General features: G+C 44.2%; 1 protein-coding gene across 3 annotated transcripts in view; it reads left to right on the top strand.

Moving 5' to 3' along the window:
* Positions 1–14768, top strand: part of FRMD4A (FERM domain containing 4A) — a 200396-nt gene that overhangs the window by 96849 nt on the left and 88779 nt on the right. For all 3 annotated transcript variants that reach the window (XM_065743729.1, XM_065743730.1, XM_065743731.1), the window contains one exon: positions 14121–14215. In XM_065743729.1, the coding sequence (XP_065599801.1) occupies positions 14121–14215 (95 nt within the window). The remainder of the gene's footprint in view (positions 1–14120; positions 14216–14768) is intronic.

The raw sequence follows: 14768 nt of genomic DNA on the forward strand, positions 1-14768 counted from the left end.
CTCAGCTTCCCTCAAGGACAGGCAGATGCTATCTTGTCCATGAGGGAAGTGTACACTCAGCATCAGCTGTGGTGGAGGACATCAGTGCCTGGGTCTGCTCACACAGAGATGTGCTAGGGCTTGAGGCACTGTGAGTCCTTATTCAAGGAGAGAGCTTTGGCAGCAGTGCAGGGTTTGGGTCAGTGCCACACCAAGTCATCTTCCCATTCCCCACAGTGCTGAGAAAGCTTTTAGATATTTTAAGAGACAAAGAGCTGTGCTATCCTTGGGTGAAAGCTGACTGCTCATTTTGGTAGCATATCTCACGTCTCACAGCTCCAGCTGACTCAGTCCATGGCTATAGCAGCTCCTTGTGCTGTGCCACCAGACTGCTGTTGACTCATCTGCAGTACTCCTGAACAGAACATGACCCAAATGTCATTTTGGGGACATGAAGCCTCTGGGCAGGCACATCGGGTTGGATATTAGGAAAAATTTCTTCTCGAAGAAGTGGTGAGGCACTGGCACCACCTGTCCAGGGAGGTGGTGGAGTCACTGTCCCTGGAGGTGTTCAAGAGCAGGGTAGATGGGGCACTGAGGCACATGGTGTAGTGGGCATGGCAGGCATGGGCTGAGAGGTGGACTAGATAATCTTAGTTGTCCTTTCCACCCCCAATGATTCTAGGATATCTCAGTTCAGAATACAGAATACCATTGGAAACCAGCCCCAGACCCAAAAGAGTGGGTAAAAGACCACTAGGACCAGCTACAAACCCTGTCCTCAATCTCCATTCTACACAGAGGTCAGAAAATGAGGCAGACAAGGATTTTCTCTACCTGAAATGGAAGCTCATGGGATGTGAAGTGGGTATATCCATTTCTGGCCATTGTCCCTTCCTCTAGGCTTGAAGGCGCCCCTGTCATCAAACACAAGAAGGGGTGGAGCTGGTATCAGCATCCCACCTAGATACCTTTCTTTAGCTGCTATTACACAAATATCCCCCCTTCACACAGGACATTATCAGTGATGGGATCACTTCTTTACAGAAACCAGATTGTCTTTGTTTGCTTTCAACCCCTCCCACTCAGAAAGACCTTCCACAATTCTCCACAAAATCTCCAAGCTTCTTCTTCCGCGGTTCATTTCTTTTATTGGCTAATTTAGTAGTTGGGTAGAGATAGTGATAGGAGGATGGTTGGACTAGATGATCTTATAGGTCCTTTCCAACCTTATGAACTTATGAACTTATGAACTTATAATTTCACTATTGTCCCAGTACACGGGTCATCATCCACATTTCTATGTGTTTACATTTTCCAATTATTTCTTCAGTAGCTGTTTATCACTAACAGTTTTTGTCCTGCCTGAGTTCTCTCCTAATCACTCCATCTTATTTCTTCTTTTTTTCCATCAGAGCAGAAAACAGATTTTTGTTTTCATTTGTTCTTTTTTTAGCAATGGGAACTCACTATCTCATCTAGTCTAGAAGCATCACTCATTTCACCCTCCTCCTTTTTAATGGGCTTGGTTTATCACCAGCACTTCTTTTTACAAATATCAGGGGAAATAATCCTTTTCTATCACCCATTAATTCCTATGGTGAGCAAGTACTAGATTGTGTGCTTTCCTTTCAACCTGCAGCCAATTATCAGTGTTGTCTCTTGTCTTCTGTTATTTATGGGGGGGGTCACTGTGTGACAATAGTGAGCCTGTAGTCAGGAAAAGAACAGTGTGAGAGAAGAAATATATTCCCTGTTTGTCCATCACCAGATTATGCCTTCAAGGGCAGTGGTTGGGGCTACCTGGGCTACAGGCAGCACTGAGGTGAGCACCAGTATGTCCATGTGAGTTTAACGTTCCCTGTAGTAATTCAGCAGGTATCTAAGAGAAATAGCAGCTAGATATGGACTGAATTGGGTCAATGGGCTGATTTGCAGATTTTCTCCAAGGAACTATTCTGTTGTACAAAGCCTGGAATGGATGCTGGAAGAGAAGCTTTAGGGTGTGCAGTAAGGCCTAATTCCACTGTTTCTAATAATAGATGTGTGATATCTACATAAAGTGAAGGAGAAAAATCCTCTCTGTGGTGTCTCATTTCCAGCAAACTCTGCCTACTCTTCTGTCATGTCTGCACGTGTGAATGTAATGGCATTTAGTACCAAATTCCTTAGTGAAATTTGTTAAGTTCAGTAAGTTCCCAGCGTAGCCTAATAACACTCTCAGAATACACAGGTGCACCATTGTACATTTAAAACTGCATAAAAACGGCATTAATTACATCTTTCCTCAAACTTTAGAGGGCTGTTTTAGTTTTATACATCACAGAAAATTCAGAACATCTAGAAGCAGAGCCAGGGCTTCCCTGTGCCCTACCTTTCCCTATTGCAATATGATCTTCTGCACCAAGGGTCCCATCTATTTTCTGCTGGCTCAAGCAATGCCAGGTGTGTGAATGATGGAAGGGACCAGGCCAAAGGGCCCAGTTAGCAGCTGGGCCATGTCCCAAGAGATGCTGGATTCAGCAAATGCTGCATCTCAGAAATACACACAGTGGGCTCCACATATACGGTCTTCATGTATGGACATATTAGGGAAGGCAGTAGGTAGTGTTTAAAATGAGTAGAAGAAGGGATGGGGGACTCTGTCCAGTTTTAAATGACAGCACATTGGCTTCCTCAGTTTTCCTCATCACAAGCCTGGTCCTTACTTAAATCAGCTCCTTCTGCTGGCTCAAGAAGTAAAGACTGCCTTGAGACCCTCTTCCAGTACAGGCGTGTTAGACCCTGCCTCCTAACCCATAATAGTTACAGGACACGTCCTATTCCTCACACTGGGGAACTCAGGAACCATGCTCATGCAAGTGAAATTAGAGACCAGACTACCATCAGTGGGAATGTAAGTGGAGCAGCACTGATTTACTGTGCTGTGGGAGCTGGACCTACACAGTTCATCATTCCTTTCTTTGCCTTTGAGGTTAGAGCAGTCTGTTTAGCTCTCCTATTTCTTGTGGTCCCCAGTCACTTGGTTCCCCATAATATCTGAGCTTTGCCATCAGGCATTGAGCAATGCAACCAACATCTGGCAAGTGACGTTCAGCTTCTTTCTCCTGACCTTCCCAGGGGAAGAACTGTCTGCCTGATGTGCAGTATTTTCATGGCATGTTTTACATTTGAGTGTTAAGCCAGAAACTTCAGAACATTGTGGTATTTTCTTAATATGGTAACTGCATATAGAGCAGATGATTAAACAGATGTGAGGATCTAGGAAGACCGACATGGTTCAACTCCAACCAAGCTTGTTAGGAGAAGGGTATCTCATATTGCTATATATTTGGGTAATCCAACAGTGGAGTCAGTCCCTAAATAGAAGAAGAGCTAAGAAGAATGCTCAAAAACCTGTGTATCCATTAGGCTTTTGAAAGCATTCCTGTTCCCCAAGTCTCAGCACATCAGGACACAGCTCTTCTTAACTTTAATTAGTCTCTGCACTCACAAATGGTGTGTAAGATAAAATGGGAAGATCAAACTCCATGCTTCAAATCTAGCATTATTGTTTATTTTATTTTTCATTGTCACTGGATTTGCTAAAACCTGAACTAGCTTGTCGTGATGCATAATGCAGTCTTGTAGGCTTTGCTGCTTTTTTAATAAATGATTTTAATGTACTTAGAAAATGTGCTACAATAATAAATGTCAAAAATAAATTGTCATAGCAGGGCAAGTTACTTACCTTATTAAATACTTTCAGCAATGAAGAAGTGACTTTGAGAAATGGTGGAAACAAATAACCTTATTCAGGAGAGATTCTTAAAAACAAATAGATTATATGAATGCAGCTCAGCTAGTATGTCTCAGGAATTTATTTTTCCTTTTCCACATGAGCAACAAGAGATCAAGAACCAAGTACCAATTTTTGTAGGCTAGATGAAGGGAGATAGACATTTCTACACTTGATTTGGAACTGCATGAACCAGAGTGCTTCAGAGGTTTACAGTTGAAAAGATAAATGGATTGTGTGAGCTGTCCAATTTCATTATGTGCCCCAACCAAACTCTTTCTTTAATGTTTGATAGAATTATGATCAAATATTTCAAAATAAAAAATGCTGACCTCTATGAAAATTGTTGTTGACCTTGTCAAGGTAGCTTTAATGCTTTAAAAGAATACCAACAACCTTTCAGTGATATAAAACTTCAACAGATGCTACCAAATCATAATAAATATAGAAGGCAGCTGGTTGCTCACACTGACCGAGCCCTTATCAAACCCTGTTGTCGACTGAGTGTGAAATGGATTCCTGCCACTGAAAGTTGGCTCTGAAGCTCACTTCATGCTTGAAGTTTGATTTGCCACATGTGATACAGTCAGATGGCTCAAAACACAATTGATTTTCCTGCAGCAGCTGACTACTCTCTTGCAAAATTATACAGATCTCTAGAAACTTGAAAGCAAGTACACATGAAGACCCAAAACTCTTTAAGCCAGCCATTTATTATACAGATTATCTGCATAAATTTGTCTTGTCAGAAATGCTTTCTTAAACTAGGCCATATAACTTTCAACCCAGCGTGCTGCAAAGAATGCTATATGCATGTCTTTTTTTTTCGTTTGCATTTAGACAAGGAGTTGAACCAAAGCCCTGTACTTAAACCCTCTTAGCTCCACAGCATGTGCAATTTGCATCTTGAGCTACTTCAATTTGTATTAACTTAGCTCCAATCTCCAATTGGAGCGCTTCGTCTAATCTGGCCTCTGTATCTGTCATGTGCAAAAGAAGGTGAAAAATCCTCTGCAGAACCAGTTCTGTGATAAAGGCATCAGATATACTTACTCTCACTAAACAGTCTGCTTGCTTAAATTGATTACAGATAATGACACTGGAATCTAAAATTCAGTCAGCATCTCTGCTAGTATCACTGTTTCAAGTTCCACAGGTTAGATGCCTTCATGATGCAAAATGAGATTCTTCCACCCTTTTTCAAGGATGACAGAAAGAAGATTTGGCTGGCTAGCTGGTTTTCTTCTTGTCCACTCACAGACACTGGGTTGTAGGCAGTGTTTAGGTGACAGAAAGGATGGGGTATACCATGAAAATCCATCCCAATCCCCCCCAAGAACTTTGCCTTGTAATCTGTGCAAAACATCACTATAGAATTGAATGCCATACAATCCAATGCTTCTGACTTAGGAATATTTGAAATCTGGGTTTGGTCACCTGGTTGTAATTGATGGCCAACTTGAGAACATCCTTTCTCTGACTTTACTCATGGGAGAGAAGAATCAATGGTTTTGTCTGTTCCAGAAAATGAAGCAGGCCAGTACTTGCTCACTGGCTCATGGGCTTTGCTTGCATCCATCTAGCTAAACTGTTCAACCCTTGAAAAACATAGATGGATCCACACTAGAAATGATCATCAGACTGGTCAAAGGATCACCATCATCATCATCATCACCATCCTGGTCAAAGCTATCCAGCAAATAGTGCTCAAATATGGCTTCTGTCCTCCACTTGTGTGAAACTGGTGGTCTTCAACAAGGACAAGGTCTTCATACCTGTGGGTATCATCCTTCCGCTCTGCTAATCTATTGTCTGTGGTCTTTCCATTTATACCTGGAAGTCCCACAGATGTTTCCTGTAGGAGATGTGAGGCTATTCAATAGATCATTAATGCATTTGGCAATGATCTGAAGGGCTAGCAAATATAGCCATCATAGCTGGGAATCATTTATCTGTTCCCTAGGAACTGAATTTGCATGAAAACTGACAGCTTGGATTCACATAACTGAGTACCTTTTTTGTATCGCTCTTTTTGATTTCGCACCCCAGAAATTTGCTCCAAGTCCCCTGAAAGTTGAAAGAAAATCTTAGTCAAAGTTGGGATGGATTTTCATTAAAGCCATAGAAAGCCACAGAATGCAACTCCTGACCATGTGGTCCAGAGTGCTGTCCTGCAAATACAATGTTTGCTAAACACATAGCAGAGCAAGCAGCCAGCCAGGATTGTCTTCAGAATTGTCTTGGAAAGGACAGAACAAATTTGATGTTCTGTCATGTTCTGGAAGAAACCCAAAGAGATAATAGAAGGATCTGTTTCCTCCAACCATCCGAAAACAAACCTAGAAAGTTTCAATAAAGAATAATAAAAGTTGTATGCACATATTGACTCGAGGCAACTTTGTAACTTGCTTCAGTGATGTTTTCATGGCTGATTAGCTGAGCTGGCAGTGACCTTGGCAGTGCTACAAAAGCAATCTTGACATCAGTCAGCATAATGAGTGCCACACTTTCTTCAGCCTTCTCCCCCCAGAAGAGACAACTGCTTGCCCATTCAGACTGGGTTTGCTTCTGAGGATGGCTAGATGTTCTCATTCTGTTCCTGCTCCTGGACACTAGTCAGCTGCAAAGGACTCAAGGGTGGCTACATTGTTGGTCAGATCCACCTTGGAAAATTTATTTTCTGCTGTTCAGGTGAAAGCAAGGGGGAAGGGTTTTAAACTAAAGGAGGGGAGATTTAGATTAGATGTCAGGAAAACTTTTCACTGTGAAGGTGGTGAGACACTGGCATGGGCTGCCCAGGGAAGCTGTGTATTCCCCAGTCCTGGAGGTGCTCAGTGCCAGGTTGGATGGGGACCTGAGCAGTCTGAGCTGGTGGGTGGCAACCCCGCAGCTGGGAGCTGGAACTCAATGGGCTTTGAAGTTTCTTCCAACCTAAGCCATTCTATGATTGTATGATTCTATGATATGTGAGATACATTATGAGATACCAGACCTGACCAAGTTGCTCCATGAGGGTAGTGTGGATCCAGTCAGCACATACAAACTACCACAGCACAGAGATACAGGTTCTTGGGGGACCCCAGGCAGAAATGAGCTTCTGGCAACTCGAACAAGGAGGAGATGGAGCAGGCAGAGGAGTAAGGGAGGAAAAGAAGCACTGAGGCTTTTGTCATGCATGAGAGGTGGTCCGAGCAGGGAGCTGTGAGGACGAGCACATTTCCCATCCCAGCACCAGTGGCAGCTGGCTGCTCTTTTCAGATGCAGTCACCTGAAAATACTGTTACTGTTGCTGGACCACAAGAGAACAACAAAGAGGACGGGGTCATTGAGCATCCATGAAGACTCCAGCTGAATGGAGTGAGCATGCAGCTGCCTCTGGGCTGAGCAAGAAGGAGAGGAAGAATGATACAGACCCAGAAGTGTCTTTTTCCTCCCATTAACTGCTTCTTATTTGGGCTTTAATGTGAATTTTTCCATGCAGACATGGCCAACACATGCTCTTTGTTTTCCCTGACTCTAAAAATATTTAAGCAGATTCACATTGCTAATATGTAGGGGAATTACAGATTGTCAGCAATGGCTTCTGACTTAAGATAGTGAGTGTCAGGTATTAGCAGAACCCAGAAACGCAGAAATCTGTGAATATTTCTAAGGCATCTTGTCAGTAGGGTGTTTCTAATCCTTTTACCGAATGGGCCTTTTTTAAAACTTGGGGATTTTTTTTTTGTCTTTGTCTCTCTGACCCTAATAAATCTAAATTCCCACAACTTGAGAATGTTGACTTTCCAAGAAAAAAAATGTCAGTGGTGCTCTGCCTCTGCTCTCCATGCTCCCAGGAAGGCTGCTGGAGGCAAGTTGTCTCATTTTCCTGTATAAATGAAGGAAAGAGGTTTTAGAGCCAGCGGCTGGCCGTGGGAATGAGGTGCTGCACGTGCCAGCACAAGCAATGCTGCCATCTCTACTCCCTGACGCTGATGGGGTGCAGCTGTGTTGTGATAAAAGATAAGGCCTTCCTTCCACAGGCATCTTACATTTCAATGAATCATTTTTCACATAACTGTATTTCAGTCTGTTTGATATGATCTGAAGAGAAACCAGAGAATCCCCATCCCTGGAGGCAACCCCATCCCTGGAGGCTTTCGAGGCCAGGCTAGATGGGGCCCTGGGCAACATGATCTAGTGGGATTCTATGATTCTGTTTTAATTATGTGCACTACATACAGCGACACAGCACTAAGGAGAGGCAGATCTATTCCATAAAGGGGCATTTCAAAGCTGAAGACTTCGAAGTTCTCAAGCGTTGAGCCTGAGTGATCTGTACAATTTTATTACTCTATATTCAGATGCTAAAATAGCTGAAAGGACCACTATTTATTTACACAACATTATGATGGAACAACTTTGGATTTTTCTTGTCTTCAAAGTGCATAAAATAGGTTAAAGAACTGGGTGATGGAGCTGCTGGCAGAGCCAATTTGACAAGAAGAGACATATTGAGTGAGTGACAGCTCAATGGCCCCTGGATGTGATATTTCAGTGTTTCATGCACACAGAAGTAGGAGGGGAGGGAGTTATGGTCTGTAACCATCACAGGGTGATGCTCTGCCTCGTGCAGAGTGTATAAATGCACCGCTGGCTGTCAGCAGATAAGGCTGCTGGACACTGAATAACCAATGCCTCAAGAGACAGAGCAGGAACACAAAGGGTCTATACAGGCATCTTTACTGCCCTTATTTCCTCAGTGTCGGAGCATTGCTTTGTGGCTGTTTTTAGTAGATGATCTAATCCAGAGGAGGCACCTGGACTTTGCTTCGTTAGCTAATTATTAGGGTTGGCAGACTGGAAGAACTGCATGTGAGTCACCGTTTTGCACTTTTGTTTCCTTCTGATTGCACTGCCCAAGGCTCAAGACAACTGGCGATGGAACATGGCACCCTGCTGTATGCAAGCCTTAGAATCATAGAACCATAGTACCATAGGATCATTGAGGTTGGAAAGGATCACTGAGATCATCTAGTCCAACCATTCATGCAAATCTCTCCGTTTTCCACCTCACTTTTCCAGGTGATGGACTGGCTGCACTATACCCTGAGCCCAAGCCACCAAATGGCTTTCTTTCAAGTGCCCAGCCTTTGAATGTTAGCAATACAGGACTGAGTCAGCACCCAAAAAGGCTGTTTTGAACAGACCCTGTCCTGCAGAAACCAAACCTGTTGCAAGATAGCATCTGCTATGTCTGTGCTAATCAATAATGTATGCCAGGGTTCACTGACTGGGCTAGGAGCAACATGGCACAGCCGCAATATGTTCCTGGGGGTCAGCTCCCTTTATCCCTCAAACAGTGGGATCTCTCTTGTGTTTGCCTCTGGAGTGAGCTTTGAGTTGAAGTGCTGCTGGGCTATGCTCACAGCTTAATGCCACTGATTCAAGACAGCCACAGAGCCTTGCATGACCACGGTGGGGTTATTAGCACAAAATATCCCTCCCAGCCCAATTGAAAATCACTGAGAATGTCAGGTTTGTTCCAGCAGCTGTCTCCACGCTGCCAAAAACCAAGTCCAGCATTTCAGACAATGCTGGCATATGCATGCCTTCCTCAACTCCATGGATTTTGAGGATGCCACTGTTAATGCCATGAGGGGCTGAGATGTTTATTGCATCATGGGAAGTTCTCCTCCCAGGGCTGAACATGAGCCTTTTTGGTACTACAAATATCCTTTAGCATCGCAGCATCTGTGTCCCGTTACGTATCGCACTGCAAAGGAGACAGTGGACAGCAGCAGATTTTTTTTAATCTAATGAAACGAGGCATCACTAAGCATGATCTAGTTACCTGGTTCCCACAGCTCAGTGTGTCTCTGTGCCGGATGGATGCAGGCAGTGCGTGTCTGCCCATATGTTGAAACTGTATTTCCCAGAAACCCTCTACCACGGAGAATTAGGGAAAAGTGATGAAGCGGGGGAGGGGAACAGATAGGCTTCCTTGACAGTTAATAAAACAATAAAATATACTTTGTGTGTGCCCACGTTTCCAGGGACATACCAGCAGCTGCTAGTACCCTGTCATCTGTTTTTTATTCATGGCACTGCTGGACTGTGGATAGATAATCTCTCTCTATAACTCACTCGTTTCTAAACGTAATGGGAAGCTGTCAGGGAGAAACATGATTCTCTGCCAGAAATGGGCTGCTCACCTCTCCACTGGGGAATCACATGGCTTTGGAGCTCTTCAGGCTGCTCAGTGAAATTTTAACAGTGTTTTTTAACTGTACTGAATCTTTCATACTGGAACGTTTGTGTTCTTGCTGTATTTCCCACAATGGCTAGCAGAACAAGCCACTGAAGCTTCAGAGAAATCCATCAAGTTCTCCTTGACTTTTAGCCCTTTTTTAGGATGAGATGAGCCATCTGCAGAAGCTTTGCCTGGGATACAAAGGAATTCCTGTCCCCAGAAGCCCTCTTCCTCCTTCTTCCATCCTATGGCTAACACAAGCCCATAACACAGCATTATTAGCAGTGAACTTATGTGACACCAGTTAGTATTAGGGTTCATTGGTCCTAGCCCAGCACGTCACCTCATGTAGCAGGACCTCACACCTTTTTCTCATTCCAGCACTAGTCTCCAGTCGTCTGACCCCAGCCCACTGCCCCAAAGGTCCAGCAGCCCATGTTTAGAGGACTCACATTGATGAGAACTCCTCTAATAACTGCAGGAAAGAGCTGTGATACTCTTTTCTTTCTGGCATCGAATAAAAATGACCTCACATAGCTTCCATTTCTACTTCCTTGGGGATGTGCTTCCTCTTAGTCCTGCTCTTAGTGCTATGCCATTATCCTGGGAAGTTGCCTTCATGTCTAATTGGGAAGAGATAGCCATGTGTGTTATTGCTCCCAGGTAAGGGCAGTGAATAGAAGAGCAATCCATCCCTCATGGTTAATTTGTCATTGTTCCTTAAAACACATCCAAGGAGATCAAGACAGGTCTTGCACATCACACACACCAGAGTTATCTCAGTACAGTTCTTTCTAGTACATGCTGTGCCTGCAACCCTGAGGCATAGGAAGCTTTTTCTTAAGCATCAGGGAAATGCAGGGAGGCAGCCCTGGCACCATGAGCTGTGATTCCATGAGCTGTGATTCTTTATACAGCTCCTCTCACTGTCTGCAGTGCTTTTACAGAGCAGAGCAGTTCTTGGTCTAGGTTCAACATACAAAGTTGCTACTGAGGCTCAGTTCTTTTCACCTCACCACACAATAAAGCACTCTCTTACATTATTTGCCAAAATGTAAGTTATCCTGGAGAGGAGGGAAGGAATGATTTTGCTGCTGTGAGAATGTGGGAGCAGTGGTTTCAGAGCCCCGGACATGCATGGAAGAGCTCCTTGCTGCCGTGGGCTTAAATGCAGAGCATTGCACAGCACTTCAGATTGACCTCTGAGGCATTGCATTGGGACATTGTACTAATAAAGAGACAGCCCTTAATAAGAATTTCTTTTCTCTCTTAACTTTCAAAGAGGAAAGTGAGAAAACTGGCTGAATTGCTGCCCCCGAGTCAAGTTGGTCTCCATACAGGAGTCATGCACTGTAGTTTGTCAGGAATACCCTCCATATGCTGGATCACGACTGGGACCCTGATGATTTTTCTGTGAAAGAACACCCTTTCAGTATACTGTTGTTCATATGCATTTCTTCAGAGAGGGCTCTAAAAGTGGGAGAGTGCAGCAGGGAAATCCCTTGGCCAAAAAACTTTGCTTTGACAACCTACCCCCACATTACTCACAGCTTCAGCTGTAAGATTTCTGCTGGTATACAGTCTCCAAGTTCAGGACAGCTGATACAATTCCAACATGCTCCCCAGACTTCTCTTTCTGAAGCAGGTTATATGGAGACTGCCAGGAAAGCCTGGGTAAGGAAGGACACAGTGAGCAGCGTTGCCCTGGTAGGACACTTTGTTATGGTCCACAGCCCAGAGTTCAACTTCTGGTTTGAAAGCCACTCACCATTCCTGACTTATGCATGTGAAATTCACAAGCTGGCCTGCAGACCTTCCCAATGTACAGAAAGCAGAAGGCCCTGTGCCCACTTCCAATTGATTTCCCTGCTCTCTGAGATCAGACCCCGTCTTCCTCAATATGTCCATGACAGCAGTTTTATTAATGCAAAATGAATATCCCACTGGAAAATGAAGTCCAGAAATTAATAATGAATTAAAACAACTTGCCACAGGCATCACTAATGAGCTCTTTGTCTGTGCAGCTGACATGAAAGGAGGTTATCACTCAGCCGATCCCATCGTGAACAGCAAGCAGATTAACCACTAACTTTGAGACGGTGGCTGTCTGCAGCTCACCTTGTGTCTGCCTGGGTTTTCCTGCCCTTGTCCTTGCTGTGAGGGATTGTCTTGAGGTGACTTTGCTACCTAGAGAAGACACCTACCTCCACCCTCCCTCCAAAGACTCAGGGTGTGTTGAAGAGACACAGAACTCATCCCGCTGGAAAGGACAGTAACCTTGCAGAGCTTAAGAAGAGAGTGGAAAGTAATCTTGGAGGGGACTATCAGGGCTTAACTTCCCTGCTGTAAGCCTCTTCAGGAATGCCGGCCCACTAACTAACCTGGCACCATTCCAGTGCTGGCTCTGCATCTATTGTTCTTCTGCCTTATCTAGCAAGGCTTTATCCTCCTTTATCTGGCACTGCAGGCTTGGGAAGCATCTTCACAGCAAGGGCAGTGGAGATTGCGTCCCTGCCACGCATGGGAGCAGGGCTGTGCTGGGAAAAGAGGGACATGGTTTGGTGGGCACGGTGGTGGTTGGCCTGGATGATCTTAGTGGTCTTTTCCAACTTCAGTGATTCTATGATTTTATTATTTGAAGAGCAGCAGGGCAGGGAACTCATGCCTTGCTGAATACCTCTCCATGGCTTTTTCAGCAGCCAGCTCTCACTCAGCAGAGGTGAAGGGGCAGTTCATGGCATTTCTCTAGCTCATCTAAGGAGGGTGGCTGAAGGCTGGGGCTTCCAGCTCCTGCTCCCAACTCAATGTCTGGGGGCTGGATGCAGCGGTGAGGAAGGGAAGAGAACCTGAGCAGCCTCATATCTGCTGCTCCATGATGTGGTTGGACATCAGGAGAGGATTCTGCTGTTTGTTCAGCATACCCTGTGACAGTGCTGGCTGGATGAACCCAAGGGACCCATTGCTTTTCCATAACCATGAGCAGCTTGTTTCACATCAGCCATTTATTGCTCTTTTCTGCACTCTTGTGAAATATGAAAGCTCAATTCATCTCTCTCCAAGCACTTATTCCAGGCTTGGGAAAATGCTTCTGTGTTTTAGGCATGTTCTTCCTCACCCTTCCTCACCTCTGCCATCTCAGGTGGGCTGGCTGGTGGCTCAGTGCCCTGCTTGGCATGACAATTGCCCATTTATCAAAGACTTGTGAGAGCAGAGGCACAAGGAGACAAGGGACACAGCCACAGCTCCATGCCTGGACTGCTCCTTTTGGGAGTTATGAGAGGCTGGGAAAAGCAATGCAGCATGTAATGTGGACATAGCAGAAACTCCAAAGTCCTACCTAGGAAATCTCATTTGGTTTTACAATGAAGCTTATTGAATCTTACTAGGGCTGTTCGTGTTTGCCTCTTAGATATTATTTGAAGGCTGCTTTAAGCCCATGCTGCTTTTAGGCACAGTTACTACTGTGTCACGTACCAGAACAGTGCTGAGTTTACATTTTTAGAAAGAGGTTGAGAGCCCTACAAGGATTTGTAGACCAAACCCCTGTGAGTGGTCACCAGGGATCTCTGATTCCAGCTGTGCTAGTGCTTCTGTGACCTTACAGCTCTGGGACCCAGGGTTTCTACACATCTGTAGGATCACAGACAGCATCTTGTATGGATCACGAATGGGAAACTATTTTGTTCTGTCATCTACTTCTCCCTGTCACATCCTATCTTTTGGCACTATGTATTTGGTTAGTGTTACGAGCATGTATCTATGCTGTGCATGTGAGAGTGGGTGTCTGAAACATGTTTGCAATGGCACTTGATAAAAAACTTTAACTATTGAAATTATCCCAGAGGCATGCACAAGCAAGTTGTGATAAATCTGAATACTGGTAGGAGCAGGTCATCTATCTACAGAGACATTTAGCACTGGCAAGGTCAGAACCACCTGTTTTCTATTTTCCTATAGACTGTAGCTTGTTTTGAGGAGTTAATGTTGCTTGAAGGTTTAGCTTGAACACCAGAGAGAACATAAAACCAAGAGCAGTGGAGTACCTTCAAGGATAGTATATCTGTCCATAAATATAGTACCTTACATCAAAGTTCTCTTCACTAATCACTTTCTTTCATTTTTGTTTTTCAGCCAAAGCTTTTGGCAAAGGAGTTGCTTGACTTGGTGGCATCTCATTTCAACCTGAAGGAGAAAGAATACTTTGGAATTGCATTCACAGATGAAACGTAAGTGCAAGGAATCAAAGACCTAAGGGGCAACTCTTAGATCAGAGCAAATCTCAGTGTTGTATCCTCCTCAACCAAATGACCAGTGTACCCCAAGGTACTAGATCAAGGCCTAGGGAGGCACGGGTCTAAAATCAGTGTAGTGGCAGTAACAAAACATTCCTAATCCCATCTTTTAGATCCCAGATTAAAGTTTCTGAAGAGGAAAAGAAGAAAGCTTGGGAAAGGAAGGGATTGACAAATCTAATGTGGACTAGAAGTATTTTTAGAAGTACAGAAATTGACCAACAGCCTTATGACTGAGCTAAGCCACAGAGTTGGATTCTGTCACAGCAGTCACTTCAGGCAATGCTGATTATTCACCTAGAACCCTGGCTCCCAGAGCTGTTTACAACAAAACTTGAACTTATGTCTTAAGACAAGACATTTCTACCCTTTGTTTAAAAAGTATGTCTAAAATTAGCACTGAATAAACATTTAAGGTCTGGCAAATGCTATGACAAGTCCTAGACTGTAATCTCTCAGTGCCATGCACAGTTGCTGTTCCTTTTTT

Source organism: Cyrtonyx montezumae, unplaced genomic scaffold (genome assembly GCF_038088225.1).
Source record: "Cyrtonyx montezumae isolate F1298 unplaced genomic scaffold, pur_monq_1.0 scaffold_3, whole genome shotgun sequence".
NCBI lineage: Eukaryota > Metazoa > Chordata > Aves > Galliformes > Odontophoridae > Cyrtonyx > Cyrtonyx montezumae.